The sequence below is a fragment of the Sinocyclocheilus anshuiensis genome, unplaced genomic scaffold, assembly GCF_001515605.1.
Source record: "Sinocyclocheilus anshuiensis isolate Anshui unplaced genomic scaffold, SAMN03320099.WGS_v1.1 scaffold68, whole genome shotgun sequence".
Taxonomy (NCBI): domain Eukaryota; kingdom Metazoa; phylum Chordata; class Actinopteri; order Cypriniformes; family Cyprinidae; genus Sinocyclocheilus; species Sinocyclocheilus anshuiensis.
This window is the reverse complement of record NW_015555741.1, coordinates 1,761,307-1,778,532: the sequence shown is the minus strand read 5'-3', so window position 1 is coordinate 1,778,532 and position 17,226 is coordinate 1,761,307. Positions and strand designations below refer to the sequence as shown.

Sequence of the window (17,226 nt, the reverse complement as noted above, 5' to 3'; positions counted from 1 at the left end):
AAAGATATTCACATCTTTCTAAACCTGTATTTTTTTTTTCATTTTTATAAATGTATTTTCTGTTGCCCTGATTGAAAAATATGTGCATTTATATAAATATATTTTTATATTTTTACAGGTAGCCTAGCCTATGTATTTCCTGTGTTTTTTTTTTTATAATTAGTTTTCTGATTTTTATTGTCATTTAATTTTATTTATAAATAAAATATTTCTACTGTATATTGTATTGTATGGATGAATAAAAATGTGATTCAAAAATGAATGATATGAATCAGCTTTGTATTTGCATTTTATTGACGTCAGATTGTGTCACACCCGGCAAACGATTGAAGAGTTAATTACTGTGAGTTAATTAGCTTAATTTGTAGGCTATGAAACACTTGTATATTGTTGAGAACTATACGGGCAGCGAGAGTTATGAAAAGGTCTGTGGTTTAGTTACTAGGTTTTGAGTAAAATATTTTAATAAGAAGCCTTAAAATATAATAAATTTATCACGATTTATCACGATAAATTTAGCACGATTCACGTCTAATCCAAAAATTTAAATAATTAGGTAACCTTAGGCTACACCTTTAATTAATAGAAAAACACACCCTGCAAAAATGTTGATGTAATTTTGCGTGAAAACGCCGCTGTTATAATTTACTATAAACTGAAATTGTTGTAATTAGATAGTTGTGTTTTATTTTTATTTTTTTTTATCATAAAACCAAATTTCACACCCACATATACAGTGTGTATAATTTTCCACTCATTCAGGCTATATCAGTTTCTCTTATTCCTCCTGCATTTATGCAAATGACTGAGAATTTCTCTATCAGTGACCTCTGTGCCAGTTAGCATTAAGTGTTAATTAGCCAATGAATAGAGATATGACGCGAATTCACTAATCCTACTATGGCGAAGGATATCCGATTAATATTCATAAACTAAGCCTTCGGCATTGGATGGATAGCGAGCAACGTCAGCACGACCTACTTAATATTCAAAACACAAACGTTCACCATTGGACGGATAGCGAGCAACGTCAGCACGACCTACTTAATATTCAAAACACAAACGTTCACCATTGGACGGATAGCGAGCAACGTCAGCACGACCTACTTAATATTCAAAACACAAACGTTCACCATTGGACGGATAGCGAGCAACGTCAGCACGACCTACTTAATATTCAAAACACAAACGTTCACCATTGGAAGGTTACAAATCAACGTCAGCGAGATTATATAAATATTCAAGACATAAGCTTTCACCATTGGAGGTTGTACCAAGACACGTCTGATGGTCACTTAATATTCAAGTACTAAGCTTTCGCCATAGTAAGACTCGCAAATTCTCGTCAAGGAAAGGATTTTCTTAACAGACACTATAAAATAAGCGGTGCATATGTGTACAACTGTGGAAATGAAGAAGAAAAATCAGCACAAGGAAACATGATTAAGTGCCTTCACATACAAGGAGCACAAACGCCTATAAAATATGTTACTAATTATGTTATTTAAAAGAAAACTGCTGTGTTTGAATTGTGCCTCAGTATAGACAAACTAGACAAAACATAAATTAGATTCACATTGATTAACAATATTTCAGATTATTAAAGACTTGAAGATTATGGATTCTATTAGATCTATATTGGGTTTAGTACAATTTGTTAAAATAAGAACTATCACACTTTTCAATCATTTAAATATTTAAGACGATTTTCAGCCATAGACAAATGAGATATGGTAAAATGAATCCTATTATCATAAAATATAATAGGTATAAAATGACAAATTATATCTTTAAATAAATAATCTTTTACAAATATCGGTTGTATAATGGATGACATTTGGAAATTTTATTTTATTATGTATTTAATTTTATGTATTGTAATTGTACCTGTAATTTTATATATTTTATTTATTTTATTTTATTTAGTCATTTAGCAGACGCTTTTATCCAAAGCGACTTACAAATGAGGACAACAGAAGCAATCAATTGTAGTATTAAAACAACTAAAAACAGATCCAAAACTAAAAGCTAAAACGTTATAAATACTACCTATACACATTTTAAAAATAAAGAGATTAAATAAAAGTGACAAATGCATACAACAAAATTTCAAAACTTAACATTTAAATGAAAAACAAAAAAATAAAGCTAAAAACAATTCAAAATATTAAAAGAACAAAAGGTATGAGTATAATAATGATTCTAACATAACACTAAACCAAACACCAAAAAAACAACTACATATGTGTATGTACAACCACACACACATACATATATACTGTATATGTACATACACATTTATAAATTCAATATATATATTATTTCATTTCCATTTAGTTTGTTGAAGTATTAAAATAACTAAAATTAAATAAAACTAAAAACTTAATAAAAGACCTATACAGGCATAATAAATTCAGACATAATGTAACTAAAATTAAAATAAATAACAAATACAAATAATATAAATCAAATGACAGTAGTTTATCAGTAATCCTAAAATAAGTAATAATAATAATAATCCTAAATATATATGATTCACACCTCAAAATATACCATAAAGAAATAACAACAGAAACACACAAAAGGTGCATTTTGGTTCTTTACCGGTAATGACCTTGACTCTTTTAGACCAGACCAATAAATGGACACTTGATGGAGTCCACATGAATGAATATCAGATGGACAGGGGCTGCTCCCTAGAGGACAATAAACTGGACCAAAATGACAGAGGTCAGAGTTCAGAATGACAGGTCAAGAACTGCTAATTGAGTGGCGATTTCCTCTTTCTCCCCAGTGACCACTGAGAGCGGATGACACTGAGGTCCCTAAAACGTCAGCACGGTAATGAACACATGACCATTCATAGAGACCAAACACTAAGAGGTAACCGCTAAGAAAAATAAGAATTAATTCATTTATTTTATTTCATTTTAAATGATGGAATTCTTAACACTCCACATATTTGATTTAAGACAATGTTTCTACTTTTTTTTTTTGCTATTTTTTAAATCATTTTACAAGCAATAGGAAAACACGTTTTCTATCTCATGGATAGATAGATAGATAGATAGATAGATAGATAGATTCCACAACTGTTGATTTTCTTTCATTTGGCAGGGTTTCTGTCTCTTCACGAGGATATATGTATATTGCACTTTAACATACCAACAGAGCCGGAGCTTGTGAACACCCCTGACCCTTTGACCCCACCCCCCCCAAACATAAATAGCATCACTCAAGGCCTGGACAGGCTTTTCAGCCGGCCTGAGTCACGCCTAAGCTCCTAAACATGATGATTTAATGTATCCTCAGCCCCCCGGGTAGCTTTTGCAGGGACTAACAGAAGTTTGTTTAAGACACAAACCCCCTCTAAAGACATGCCTCCCCATCTAATGCTTTCTCTCAGTTACACACAGGCAAACGTCCCTCCCCTCCTGTTCTTCAGGCTCCACACTTGGCAGAATGAAGGGTCTGATCTAACAAGGGCTCTTTCATCTGCTGAGAAAAGCAGTATCTGTTCAATTGGCTTCTATAGGACTATGCTGGCAAAGAAAAGAAAGAACATTTGCTTGTTCGGAACTGAACCCATAATAATCTACGCATTGAATCACTGGAGAAGATGTGAGAGAATCACCAGTATGTTAACGACGTATGTTAAAGAGATTTGTTAATTATCAACAAATATAAAGAGATGCTTTACTGTATTGTCCTGAGTTTACTATATTTATTGCCGTTTTTACCCCATATCATTAGAACGAACAAAAACGCATGTTTATACATAATTTAAATATGTAAGGACTCTTTACAAAAATCTGCTTTAATGCTCTTCTGTGAGGTTGACATCTCTGGATTATCTGAATTGTTGCTTTGCTCCAATGAATATTATAAATACATATGTTAATGTTTTTATTGTTAAAAACAAATAAATCAATCTTACATTTAAGAACAATGCGATTTCATTTTAAATTTCAGTTTAGTTTTATAAACAACAATAGGTTCAGCTTCTGTTGTTTGAGGATAAAACACATAATTGATTCAGTTGCTATATTATATTAGAACAATGTTGTTACAAATAGAAAGTAGTAGTCTCTTTCTGTAAGATGTGTTGATTTTCTATGACGATAGCGCCCTCATGTGACAATATTAAGAAGACGTGTTGGAAAATTGAATTCGACAAAAGTTAATCGACAAACATTTTCAGAGCGCCTTGGTAAGGTAATTTAGTAAGAATATGTTCGTATAGTGTCATTTTGTTTCTCTTTTTAGTGAGAGCATTACATTTAAATAAATAATTTGCTATATCAAAGTCCTGAAGTAACATTAGACCTGTAATCGCAATATGATTGATTGGTAATATGAGGCTGTTTTCGAGCAGTAAAATGTTGTTTGTAAGTTGTGAGTGTAGCCTACGTCTTTTAACCATATAAATAACAAAACGTTACACAAATTGAAAATCTCGACCCCGGCAGGACTCGAACCTGCAATCTTCTGATCCGAAGTCAGACGCCTTATCCATTAGGCCACGAGGCCTCCGTTATTAAAGGCTGGAAATGTGCTCTGTTATGTTGACTAACTACTTTTTTTGCGTAGACGCGCGACTGTCAAAGAGACATTATGTTTTATCTGGAAATAAAGGAAAGTCCTCTGCCGTCAACAGAGGATGTAGAGAAGCGAAATTGTAATTCCTACACTGGCTAGCTATTTGTATCTCATGAATAATAAGTAAGTTAATGCTGACGTTGCACCACTCACGTTAGCTACTTAATATTCAGCCAAGCTATATCTGAACATAGCGAGGATAAGCGGAGGTATTCGCGGATTTTTATTACTTTATTTGAACTATTTATCAAATATTTTCAATTCAGTAACTATCTAAAATTATTTAGGTGCAAAATATTCTACGACATTGATGAAAATGTCACATAGACGGCTTTATCACGCGGTACCGAAACACTGGGTGTCGCTGTGAGGCAAGTTGCGCTTCATAGAAACAGGATTTCTTCGGATTGAGCTGTAGTAGTATGCATGTGTAGTGTGTCCGAATGTGTCTGTTTTTGGTCAATTGTTGTAATTAAGAATAAAATGTTGCCTGTAATATAACGAAATTGATTTGCAAGTGCACTAGCATGGACAGCAAGGCAGCGTCATATTTATACAGCGGTGTTTAATCAGGTATTTTTCATTGTTTTTGTCAGTTCATAATACCGTGTGACAGATATGAGCTGATGAATTCTTCTCAGACTAAATATAAGAAATATGCTTGATCAAAATATTTAAAATACTTGTTCTCATATGTATGTCTTCACTAAATAAAAGCGAGCTTCTCATTGTAGCCCTAACTATGTACTTTTAGCTCTGGAAACACATATATGAAGCATGTTTTATATGGTAAATATTTAATAATGTTTTATATATAATAAAATTTCAATTATAAATATTTAAAATACATTTAAATGCATAACATTGGAATGCGATTGAGTATTGTAAAAATAACATCTTGAAGGAAGTACATTGCCAGTCTTGACATGGTTAGATGTGGTCTTTGAGATGCATCTCTAACTTTTATGTTTATTTTTCATTTACCAGGTTCTTCTAAGTATGTGAGTATGTTTCATCCAAGGCTCTAATACGATGCTCCGTCTGATATCATGTCATCGGTGGCAGACCTTCATACGAACTGGAGTTTGGGTAAGATGGTGCTCCACCTCTGTGAAACCCAAATCCCAGCAGGGCTCAGATCGGACCCGTCTGAACCCCCTCAACATCCAGATGCTCTCCAGGAACCTGCAGGAGCAGATATTTCGGGGTCAGACGCAGGAGTACACAGGTGAGGATGTTGAACGCAGTATAAGACACTTGAAGCAGCATAAACTCTGGGGGAAAGAAACAGCCCTGTTACCTGACGTAGAACTCAAGTTACCTCAAATGTACGGCAATGACATCGACGAACACTTCAGTTTACTTGCCCAAAAGCAGAGCCTTCCTTACCTAGATGCGGCCAGTCAGCTTCAGAGAGCAAGACTTCCCAGGATGCCCAAGGAATGGGCTTGGGAAGTGGGCTGGACTCAGTATGGGCCGGGTGGAGAGCGCCAAAGTGTGAATTTCCCAGATGAGAAAGCTATCGTGTTTGATGTAGAAGTCTGCATGGAGGAAGGACACTGTCCTACGTTGGCCGTGGCGGTTTCCCCAAATGCCTGGTGAGGTTTTCTGATCGTAACAGGTATATATTCACCAGGGTTTTTACCAGTGATTCTAAACAAACTTTTTTATTTGGTGTTGCAGGTACTCGTGGTGCAGTAAGAGGCTCATAGAGGACAGATACACCTGGTCTAGTGATCTGACGCTGTCTGATCTCATCCCTCTGGAGACCCCAGCAAACTCCACCCAACCACGGGGCGGTGTATGGCAGGAGAGGCTTGTGGTTGGACACAACGTGAGCTTTGATCGGGCGCACATTAAAGAACAGTACTTATTGAAAGTGAGATTCATTTTAGACTATTTTGAGACTGATTTCTAATATATCTTTACTTGCTTTTTTGTTGATTCTAAGGGTGTAACAGTATTAAAATTCGATATTATTTGGTCTTAAAACAGTGAAATCTAAAATGCTAATCATTTTAAAAGCTAAAAGCAAATGTTGGCGTCAGAACATTATATTTTACAGCAGGCTTTCCCAAACTGGGGATTATGAAGGAACTGCAAGGGGTTCATGAGTTGAAAAGCTAATAATTAATTTAATCAAATGAATAATTTTTAAATAAAAACTGTCAAAATAAAACACTTGAAATATTTTATTTGGTTAACTGCATGTTATATGACCGTTAACCAGCATCAGAAAACTGTGAACATGTCAGTGGGTTATTAAATTATTGAAATATTGCCTTAATATCTCAGGAGATACTTTACAGAAAATATTTTCTGTAAAAGGACTGACAAAAAGGTTTGGGAAACCCTGCAGTGTTATTAACGTAAACTTTAAAATGTTGTCTTGACAAGTGACTAAATTAAAATAAGTCTGAAAGTCTGAACAACTAAAACTGAAATAAAATAAAGTGAAAATTAAGTGAAAATATTGAAATAATTTTTGTGTTAATTAAAATAAAGCTGAAATAAAATAAAACATAAATATTGGAAGAAAATCTTAAACTTAGAAATGTTGTCTTGAAAATTAACTGAAATAAAATAAGTTAAAGTACTGAAATAACTACTTTAATTTATTAAATAGAAGTATAAATAAAAAGCTAAATAGAAGTATTTAAAAAATAAAAACTAATGATAAAAGCACATAAAAAAAACTACTAAAAATTAAACTGATATTAACTGATAATAAACAATTACAATTAAATAGAAATCTCTAATACTGGCCAAAAAACAATATGATACCCTATATATCATGCATGTGCTTTTGGGTTGGTCTGTGCAGGGCTCCAAAATGCGTTTCCTGGACACAATGAGTCTCCACATGGCAATCTCAGGTCTGACGGGATTCCAGCGCTCACTCTGGATGGCCAGCAAGTACGGCAAGAGAAAAGGGCTACAGGAAGTGAAGGAGCACATGAAGCGCCTCGGCCGAAGATCTGAGGGCCCGATGGTTCGTACAAACCTCGCAACGTTTGTCAGCTCAGCCTTAATAGTTCACAGTATGACCAACCGGTAACAAATTGTATGTATTTTCTCATGCAGATTGGCTCATGGGAATGGGTTGATATTAGCAGTATTAATAACCTTGCTGATGTTCATGCTCTCTACGTGGGAGGTGAACCGTTGAGGAAAGAACAAAGGGATCTGTTCGTGAAAGGCAGCATGGCGGACATTAGGACAAATTTTCAGGTAAACATGTAAAAGAAAGAGTTCACGCAAAAAAATGAAAAAAATTTCCTGAAAATGTTCTCACCCTCAGGACATCCAAGATGTAGATGAGTTTTTTTTTTTCTCATCTGAACAGATTTGGAGAAATGTAGCATTACATCCCTTCATAAGACGTTAATTGATTAATTGATGGAGTCAATTATGGAGACGTTAAACTGGAGTGGTGTGGATTATTGTGATGTTTTTATCAGCTGTTTGGACTCTCATTCTGACGGCACCCATTCACTGCAGTGATGTAATGCTACATTTCTCCAAATCTGTTCTGATGAAGAAACATCTACATCTTGAATAGCAAATGTTCATTTTTAATTCAACTGTTCCTTTAAATGTCTCTATGCTGCATGAACACCTTATACCTTTTTATAAATTAATGCAAGTACAAATGGAAAAAGGAAGTGTGTTTTAGTGTTTTCTGAAGTTATTTTGTTTTCTCTGATAGGAGCTGATGCAGTATTGTGCTCTTGATGTTTTGGCCACACATGAGGTCTTCATTCAACAGTTGCCTCTCTTTATGGAGCGGTATGACACTTCATTTACATAAACCCACCACCAGCTCTACATTATGGCATATTATTGTTAAGTGACCTGTTGTCTGCATTTTTCTAGGTGTCCTCACCCAGTGACACTTGCAGGTATGCTAGAAATGGGTGTATGCTACCTTCCTGTCAATCAGAACTGGAAGCGGTACTTGGAAGATGCCCAGACCACTTATGAAGAGCTGCAGAGAGAGATGAAGAAATCACTGATGATTCTGGCTGACGATGCCTGCCAGTTATTGGAGGATGAGCGGTAAGCATGCACTTGCTTGTTTCTTTCATAATAACCAAATGGAGTCCCTGAAGGAAATGTATCCACTTTTAAGGAACATACAGTTACTTTTTACTGGCCTGGTGTAAAATATGTTCTGCTTATAGTTTTAGTGCTCAGCAGCAATCCAATATTTTGTTATTATTGGTATGGTCTGCTGTGCAGGTACAAAGATGATCCCTGGCTGTGGGACTTGGATTGGGACGTTCAGGACTTCAAGCAAAAGAAAATACCTGTAAGCAAGAAGAAAGCCAAACAAGAGGCTGAGGCAACAGCAGCAGCAAAAGAAAATGTACCCGAAGACTGGAACGAGGGTAGATGTTTTTTTTTTTTAAAGGGTTAGTTCACCCAAAAATTAGCTTGTGTTTTACTTGGATATATTTCTTACAAAAACTCATGGATTCGCTACAGGGGGCCTTTATTCATCCCCCGGAGCCGTCTGCGGCACGTTTTATTATGAATGCGTGAGCTTTATTTGACGACTTGTGGACTGTTCCACTGCAACACCCGCTGAGTGCCATTAAACAGCTTGAAAGATCAAAGACAATTTTTAATATAACTCTAACTGGATTCGTTTGAAAGAAGAAAGTCATATACACCCAGGATGCTTCGAGGGTAAGTAAAACACAAGCTAATTTTCATTTTTGGGTGAACTAACCCTTTAATTCAGTAGGGTGGTTCATGGTTGATTTACAGTATTTTTATTTCTTGTTTGAAACAGTTCAGACAGTTAACATTCCTTAAGTACACTACTGTTTGGATTTTTTAAATATTTTTAAAAAAGTCTCACCAAGGCTGCATTTATTTGATCAAAAATAGAGCAAAACAGTAATATTATTACAGTTTAAAATAAGTTTATATTCTAATATAATTCAAAATGTAAATTATTCCTGTGATGGCAAAGCTGAATTATCAGCAGGCATTATTTTAGTCTTTAGTGTCGCATGATCCTTCAGAAATCATTCTAATATATTGATTTGGTGCTCAAGAAACATTATTATCTTCTTATTATCAATATTGAAAGTTATTAATTTAAAATAATGTATATGATTAGAAGTGTTGATGAAAAGTTGAATCAAATATATTTTAACATTTAATATAAATAAATATATTTGATCACATTTTACACCTTTTATAGCTTTGTCTTTACTGTGAACTGTACTGTATATGAATAAAAAAAAAACACATTAAATCTTCAGGATTCCTAAAGGTTTTTGGAAACCTGGAAATATCCGGTAATTTTAAAAAATAAATACTGTAATAAAATGTTTTTTACAAGATTGTTAATATATTAAATATTATTATTATTAAAATATTATGTAAAATATTTAAAGAAAATGACACTCACTTTTAGTTATTTTAAAGGATAACATTATTGACACTCTGTTTCAGACCCAGGTCCTCCTTCAGAAGAAGAGCAGGCTGGTCTACACCCCAGCAGAGAGCTTTTACAGAGACTAAAAGAGACAGTCAGCTACCTGCCAAAGAGGAGACAGCACTTACCGGCCCACCCCAGGTAAGTGCCGCCCCCTATTATCCCATTTTAATAAAACAGCACATTGCATGAGCGCACATTTTGTATGTTGTTTATGCTCAGCTGGTATCGTAAGCTGTGTGTGAAGATGTCTGAGGCCGAGGACTGGTCTCCTGGAGCCAGTCTCATCAGTCTGCAGATGAGGGTCACACCCAAGCTGATGGGCCTCACATGGGACGGCTTTCCACTGCACTACACCGACCAGCACGGCTGGGGTTACCTGGTACCAGGCCGCAGAGATAACCTGGACACCTCAGAGGACAGTGAAGGACCTGTATGTCCATACAGGTAAAATAAAGCAAAGATAATACTGTGTTCTTCAGGGAAAAAATACAGTGGCTTGACAGCATCTTTCCTAAAACTTGGCTTCCAGGGCAATTGAGAGCATCTATAAGGAGTATTGTGAGCGCAAGGGAAAGGAACAGCCCCGGTATCTGGACAGCCCACCTTCTGATGACTTCATGTTGATGGACAGTGCCGTGTGGCAGACGGTTAGAGCTTTGCATGTTACTAAATAGGGTTTTTAGGGCTGGTATTTTCCTTCAAAGTGGTCATTTTCATACATGTCTGCATGTTTTTGTGCATGTGTGTAGGTTGAAGAAGTGAGTCGACTGGAAGTGTTTGATGATGAAGCACTGAGTACAGCAGGCCCATCCAAGAGGATCAAGGTTAGGTTGGGATTTTGTGTCATTTTTTATGTTGTTTATATATTTTTTATATATATATATTAATTTTTTTACTGTTGTTTAATGTTTGTTTGTTTATTTATTTATTATACAAATATTATTGAATGTTATATTTTTAAATACAGTTAACATTATGTGCTATATTAAGTATTAAATCAATTAAATAGTGTAAAAAAGTATTGTTATTAAATGGATATATTAAATAGTAGTAAATTTATTTAATTCATTTACATTTTTAAAAATAGAAAAAGTTATTTAAAAATATAATTAGTAATTAAATAGTATTCAATTTTGATTACTTTAAAAAAAATGAAATGTTATTATTTAATGCTTTGCAAACACATATTTTAGTAATAATAGCTATATTTACTCATTAGAAAAAACAAAATTCATTCGTTGAAAATGGAAACGGCGAGTGTCCCTATCACAATGGAAATGGACCATACAATGATGTCAACATCCCTGGATGCTGGTTCTTCAAACTGCCTCATAAGGTATTCGATTTTTGTCCTCATTTTACAATGCATTCATTCAAGTTATAGTCATATATGACTCAAATAGTTTCAAATCACAGGACGGAAATGACAACAATGTGGGTAGCCCCTTCTCTAAAGACTTCCTGTCGAAAATGGAGGATGGTACGCTTCAGGCAGGACGACAAGGCACCAATGCCACACGAGCACTCGAGATCAACAAGATGATGTCATTCTGGAGAAATGCTCAAAAACGCATCAGGTTTGAGAGTCTCTTTTAAATATGCTAGTCTTTTGAATGTGTAGATGGTGCTTACAGCTGATCCAAAATCTCTTCTTTCGTCTGTCTTTGCAGCTCCCAAAAGGTGGTATGGCTCCGTAAGGCAGAACTGCCGCGCTCTGTCAGACGGTTTGTTAATGGCGTCCTCTATTGTGTCTTTTTCATTTGAGTGAAAACATCAGAAGTCGTCTGACCTTCTCTTTGCTCCTTCATCAGACATGATGACTTTGATGAGGAAGGACAATATGGTGCCATTTTACCACAGGTCATCACAGCTGGAACCGTCACTCGCAGAGCTGTAGAACCGACGTGGCTGACTGCAAGTAATGCTCGGGTACGACAGCTACAGAGTGCAGTGCCTTCCAGAAAACACTGTGAATGGCAGTTCATAATTGAGTTAATTCATTATTGCCATTAAGTAATCATATATATATATATATATATATGTATATGTGTGTGTATAAATCTTGTATATTTTATTATATACTATTTATTAGATATTTTTAATATATTACTTTTATATAGTTGTATAGTTTATCGTTATTACTGATTTAGCTCTATATCATTCATGCCTATGGAAGCACATATCCGCCACATAAGAAAAAAGTTATGATATGGTAAATCATCTAGAAATGATGAGGTACTATGTTATAATTATGAGACAAAATATCAAAATTATGACTTAAGTTGAAATTATGACAGTTGAGGTGATTTTTTTTGTCAAATTATATGACCTGACTATCTCGTAATTTCAACTTTTTATCATAATTATGATGTATTATCTCATAATTTCTACTTCTTTGACATAATTATGACATAGTAGCTCATCATTTCTAATTTTTGTCAAACTTTCAACCATTATCACAAAATATTTTATGCCATAATTATGATGTAGTATCTTATTTTCTGCTTTTTGTCAAAATGATCACGTATTAGTATCCCAATTTCTACTTTGTGTCATATTTGTGACATAGTATCTCATAATTTGTCATGACTTTTTATGTCAGTTATGATGTAGCATCTCATAATTTCTACTTTTTGTCATGATTGACTATCTCATAATTTCCACTTTTTTATGTCAAAATTTAAAAGTTTGTCGTAATTGACTCTATGCAAAGACCCGTCCCCCTTAGTTACTGTTGCCATGCGACAAGCCATGCTGCTCTCATGCCACACATCATGTTCTCATGCAGTGTAAAATACATCGTGGAGCAAAGAGGACGCTGACAATGTGCCGACAGACAAGACAGAGCAGGTTACTTTAGGTATGAAACAAAGTCTCAGCTTTCAAATTTTGTCATTTCTTTATTAAATTCAAACAATAAATAAATACCATTTTGTGGCTCTTTAATGTGTTGTAACAGATCACTGTAGCGCCTCAGTTCAAGCGGCACGTGAAGCGATTATCTCTTCCTCTTTACTAGTTATAGCACAAAATAAACATGAATGAACATCAGAAGGTATCTTGTTTCAACCGCAGAAAGCCGTCAATACACACCATTTTTCAAGTTCAAGTCCACCAATGTGAATCTACTCTCCTGACTGATTTGTTTGTCGGACAAAAATAGCAGATTCAGCGTAATGATCGGTCAGATCGCCTGTCAATCAAACTCCCTGCGAAGGGTCAATTATAACTTTTTACGTCAAAAATGATTTACCAAAGCCTGATTTTTTTTCTTTTTCTTGTGTGGCAGAATTGGGCTGCCATAATTGTGGAATGAAAGTGGAATTTAATGTCTGAGGGGTTTGTGTGTGCTTGCAGAAAGATCGTGTAGGCAGTGAGCTGAAGGCCATGGTGCAGGTGCCTCCTGGGTATCACCTGGTGGGAGCAGATGTGGACTCTCAAGAGCTGTGGATCGCTGCCATACTGGGCGAAGCACAGTTTGCAGGAATGCATGGTATTCCAGATGCACTTTCCCAGCCATTAGATTCCAAGATGCAAATTCCTAAAAAAAAAATTGACTTACATTTAGTCATTTAGCAGACACTTTTATCCAAAGTGACTTACAAATGAGGACACCGAATCATGTTTCTTATGAGGAGCAAGCTACACCCTTTGGTCATTCTTAATTTCTGATTTCCAGGATGCACAGCGTTTGGATGGATGACGCTCCAGGGAAAGAAAAGTCAGGGCACGGATCTGCACAGCCGTACCGCAGATACTGTGGGCATTAGCCGTGAACATGCCAAGGTCTTCAACTATGGCCGGATTTATGGGGCCGGCCAGCCGTTTGCTGAGCGACTGCTAATGCAGTTCAATCACAGACTAAGCCAACAGGAAGCAGCTAGTAAAGCTCGCCAGATGTACGCACTTACCAAAGGACTGCGTAGGTAGGCAAGAAAAAAAGTCACGACTCAAAAAAAAACAAAACAAAAAGGTTAAAATGTGTATATATGTTATGAGATATTAAATTGTATTAATTATAATTAAATTATTGTATAAAAATTTGTGCTTTCAAATGATTAATCGCATCCAAAATAAAAGTTTTTGTTTACATAATATATGTGTGTGTTTTCTGTATATTTATTATGTATATATAAATACACACATATACAGTATATATATTTTAAATATATACATGTATATATTTATATTCATATAATTTATATTATAAATATTTAATATATAAACAACATATTTTTCTTAAATATATACATGCATGTGTGTGTATTTATATATACATAATAAATATACACAGTACACACACACGTATATTATGTAAACAAAAACTTAATTTTGGATGCGATTAATCGAGATTAATCGTTTGACAGCACTAATAAAAATATATTGTTTAATTACATTAAATTATTACAAACATTAAATTATAAAAAGTATTGAAAATATAAATAACATTAAATTATGTTGTAATAAATTATTCAAAATATAAAAAGTTATTCAAAACAAGTTGCATGAAATTGTATTAAAGAAGTGAATAATATATATTAAATATTTAAATTATTAAAATATAAAAAGTTATTAAAATATTAATATTAAATGATATATTAATAGATTAAATTACATTTTATTTTTGAAATATTATTTTAAAATATAAAAAAGTTAGTATTCATTGTTTTGCTTTAAATAATTGATTATGTGCAGATATCAGCTGTCTGAGGAAGGGGAATGGTTGGTAAAGAAGTTGAATGTGGAGGTGGAAAGAGCTGAGGATGGCAGCATCTCACTCCAGGATTTGCGTAAAATCTCCAAACTGGCAGCTCAAAGGTCTGCTGACTACTGTAACACAAGCTGTTTTATGCTAGTCTGTGTTGGACAAATCTGCATGTCAAACTTGTGTTTAATGCTTGAAGTACCACCAGAGGGAGCAAGAGGAAGTGGAATCTCGCAGGGCAGCGTGTGTGGGCAGGCGGTACAGAATCAGAGATGTTCAATAAGCTGGAAAGTATCGCCCACTCTGAGGAACCAGCCACTCCAGTGCTTGGCTGCAGGATTTCCAGAGCTCTGGAACCTTCTGCTGTTCAGGATGAGGTGAGACAACTCTATAGTTTGAAATGACTTGTATTGTAATTCATTATTTCCACAATCTTCTTGTAGCATTTATACCTCTGCAACTGATGTTTGTAACTGCATGAAATGACTTGCGCTACTTTGAGCTACAGGAAGGCTAATTGAGCTAAACGGACTTAATGAGACTTCTGTTATGCATTAGTTCATTACCAGCAGAGTAAACTGGGTGGTTCAGAGTTCAGCGGTGGACTATCTTCATCTAATGCTGGTGGCCATGCGGTGGCTGTTTGAGGAATACAACATTGACGGGCGCTTCTGCATCAGTATTCACGATGAGGTGCGTTATCTGGTGACGAGTGAAGATTGTTACAGAGCTGCACTGGCCCTGCAGATCACCAACCTGCTCACCAGGTGAAGGCCAAACTTTGATTCCTGTTATTTTTGGCATTACCCTGTGAAGTCCATGCTTGAATATTTTTGTCTGTACTCAGGTGCATGTTCGCCTATAAACTGGGAATGATGGACTTGCCACAGTCAGTGGCTTTCTTCAGTGCGGTGGACATCGATAAGTGCTTACGGAAGGAGGTGACTATGGACTGCGTGACTCCATCCAACCCCACAGGAGTGGAGCGGAGATACGGGTTAAGACAAGGTCAGACTAAGCCTCAATTGTCACATTAAAGGAATAGTTTACCTAAAAATGAAAATTAGCTGAAAATGTACTCACCCTCTGGCTATTCAAGATGTAGATGATTTTGTTTCTTAGTCAGATTTGGAGAAATGTAGCATTCCATCACTTGCTCACCAATGGATCCTCTGCAGTGAATGGGTGCCGTCAGAATGAGAGTCCATGATAAAAACACAGGAATCAACAAGTAATCCACACGACTCCAGTCGAGTCCTCATTCCATACGTTGCTTTCTCCAGTGAAAACATTGTATCATCTGAATCAGGAGAGACATTTGCACCGTTTACAATTGAAAATAGTCCAAAACAGTTCATTGGTGGATTTTGATGTGAGGGGACAACACAGGATAGACTTTTTCACTGGAGGAAGTGTTATCATGGATTATGGACTCCTATTTTGGCCAGAAGTGACGGACAGGTTAAAGTTAAAACGCCTTCATGGATTTGTTTCTTACAAACACGCAGCTTTTCGCTTCACAAGCATTGATTACTTGTGGATTATTGTGATGTTTTTATCAGCTGTTCGGACTCTCATTCTGACGGCACCCATTCACTGCAGAGGATCCATTGGTGAGCAAGTGATGTAATGCTACATTTCTCCAAATCTGAAAGAAACACCTACATCTTGGATGACCTGAGAGTAATTGTTAAGATAATTTTCATTCTTGGTTGAATTATTCCTTTAAGGTTGGAATACACTGTGACTTTTGCCCAGATTTAGTTAGGAGAAACAGTAATTGCTTCAAGTCCAAGCCAATCTGCAGATTTTGGGCATTCAGGCATATTCAGTCTGTTCAGATTTTTAAAAAGTCAAGTAGTCTATTCCTGCCTTTACTCACTTTACTATCTTGTTTTAAACCTTTTTCTATAATACACAAAGGGAGGAATCCAAAATAAATCTTCACTTTTTTTTATATAACATTATACGAAACCTTTTTTTTAATTCCACTGAAATGTTATACAAGTTTGGAATGACATGAGTGAGAATTTATTTTTGGGTAAACTGTCAAAAAAAATTCACCAGATCATACGTGGACATTTGTTTATTAAGATTATAGCAGCATTTTGTGAACATGAACTCATTAACACTTTATAAATTCAAATAAAATGAAAGACTACAATGTATTAATTAAACCAGGGTTAGAAATGGATTCTTTATATATTGTTGATGTGCCACTGGTAAGCAACTTAATCCTGTTTTTATATATCAACAGGCGAGGCGTTGGACATTTATCAGATTATAGAAATCACCAAAGGCTCGTTGGCCAAAGGAAAACAGCAAGCTACAAGGATATAATATTTGTGGGATGAAAAGAATGAACACAGGTGATGCAGTCTCTCTCAGCACATAAATGGCCACCCCTAGTGCGAACTCAGTGTTGAAATGAGAGAAATGAATGAACAGGGTTGTAAAAAGTGTAAAA

The 17,226-nt window shown here is 35.3% G+C and overlaps 1 protein-coding gene and 1 non-coding gene across 2 annotated transcripts; one reads left to right on the top strand and one right to left on the bottom strand.

The window, feature by feature from the left end:
• Positions 1–4,457: 4,457 nt before the first annotated feature.
• Positions 4,458–4,530, bottom strand: trnar-ucg (transfer RNA arginine (anticodon UCG)). The gene has a single exon. It is a non-coding gene; the product is annotated as a tRNA-Arg (tRNA).
• Positions 4,531–4,984: 454 nt separating this feature from the next.
• On the top strand, positions 4,985–17,115 carry polg (polymerase (DNA directed), gamma). Its single transcript, XM_016466742.1, has 23 exons — positions 4,985–5,172; positions 5,587–6,197; positions 6,283–6,478; positions 7,424–7,591; positions 7,684–7,830; positions 8,309–8,388; positions 8,476–8,658; positions 8,842–8,990; positions 10,069–10,192; positions 10,274–10,498; positions 10,584–10,701; positions 10,804–10,878; positions 11,274–11,390; positions 11,471–11,631; positions 11,725–11,778; positions 11,866–11,983; positions 13,412–13,547; positions 13,734–13,980; positions 14,750–14,872; positions 14,959–15,136; positions 15,318–15,526; positions 15,607–15,767; positions 17,017–17,115. Exons 2-23 carry the CDS (start codon positions 5,632–5,634, stop codon positions 17,097–17,099), a joined length of 3,618 nt encoding a protein of 1,205 aa, XP_016322228.1. The 5' UTR covers positions 4,985–5,172; positions 5,587–5,631; the 3' UTR covers positions 17,100–17,115.
• Positions 17,116–17,226: the final 111 nt, after the last annotated feature.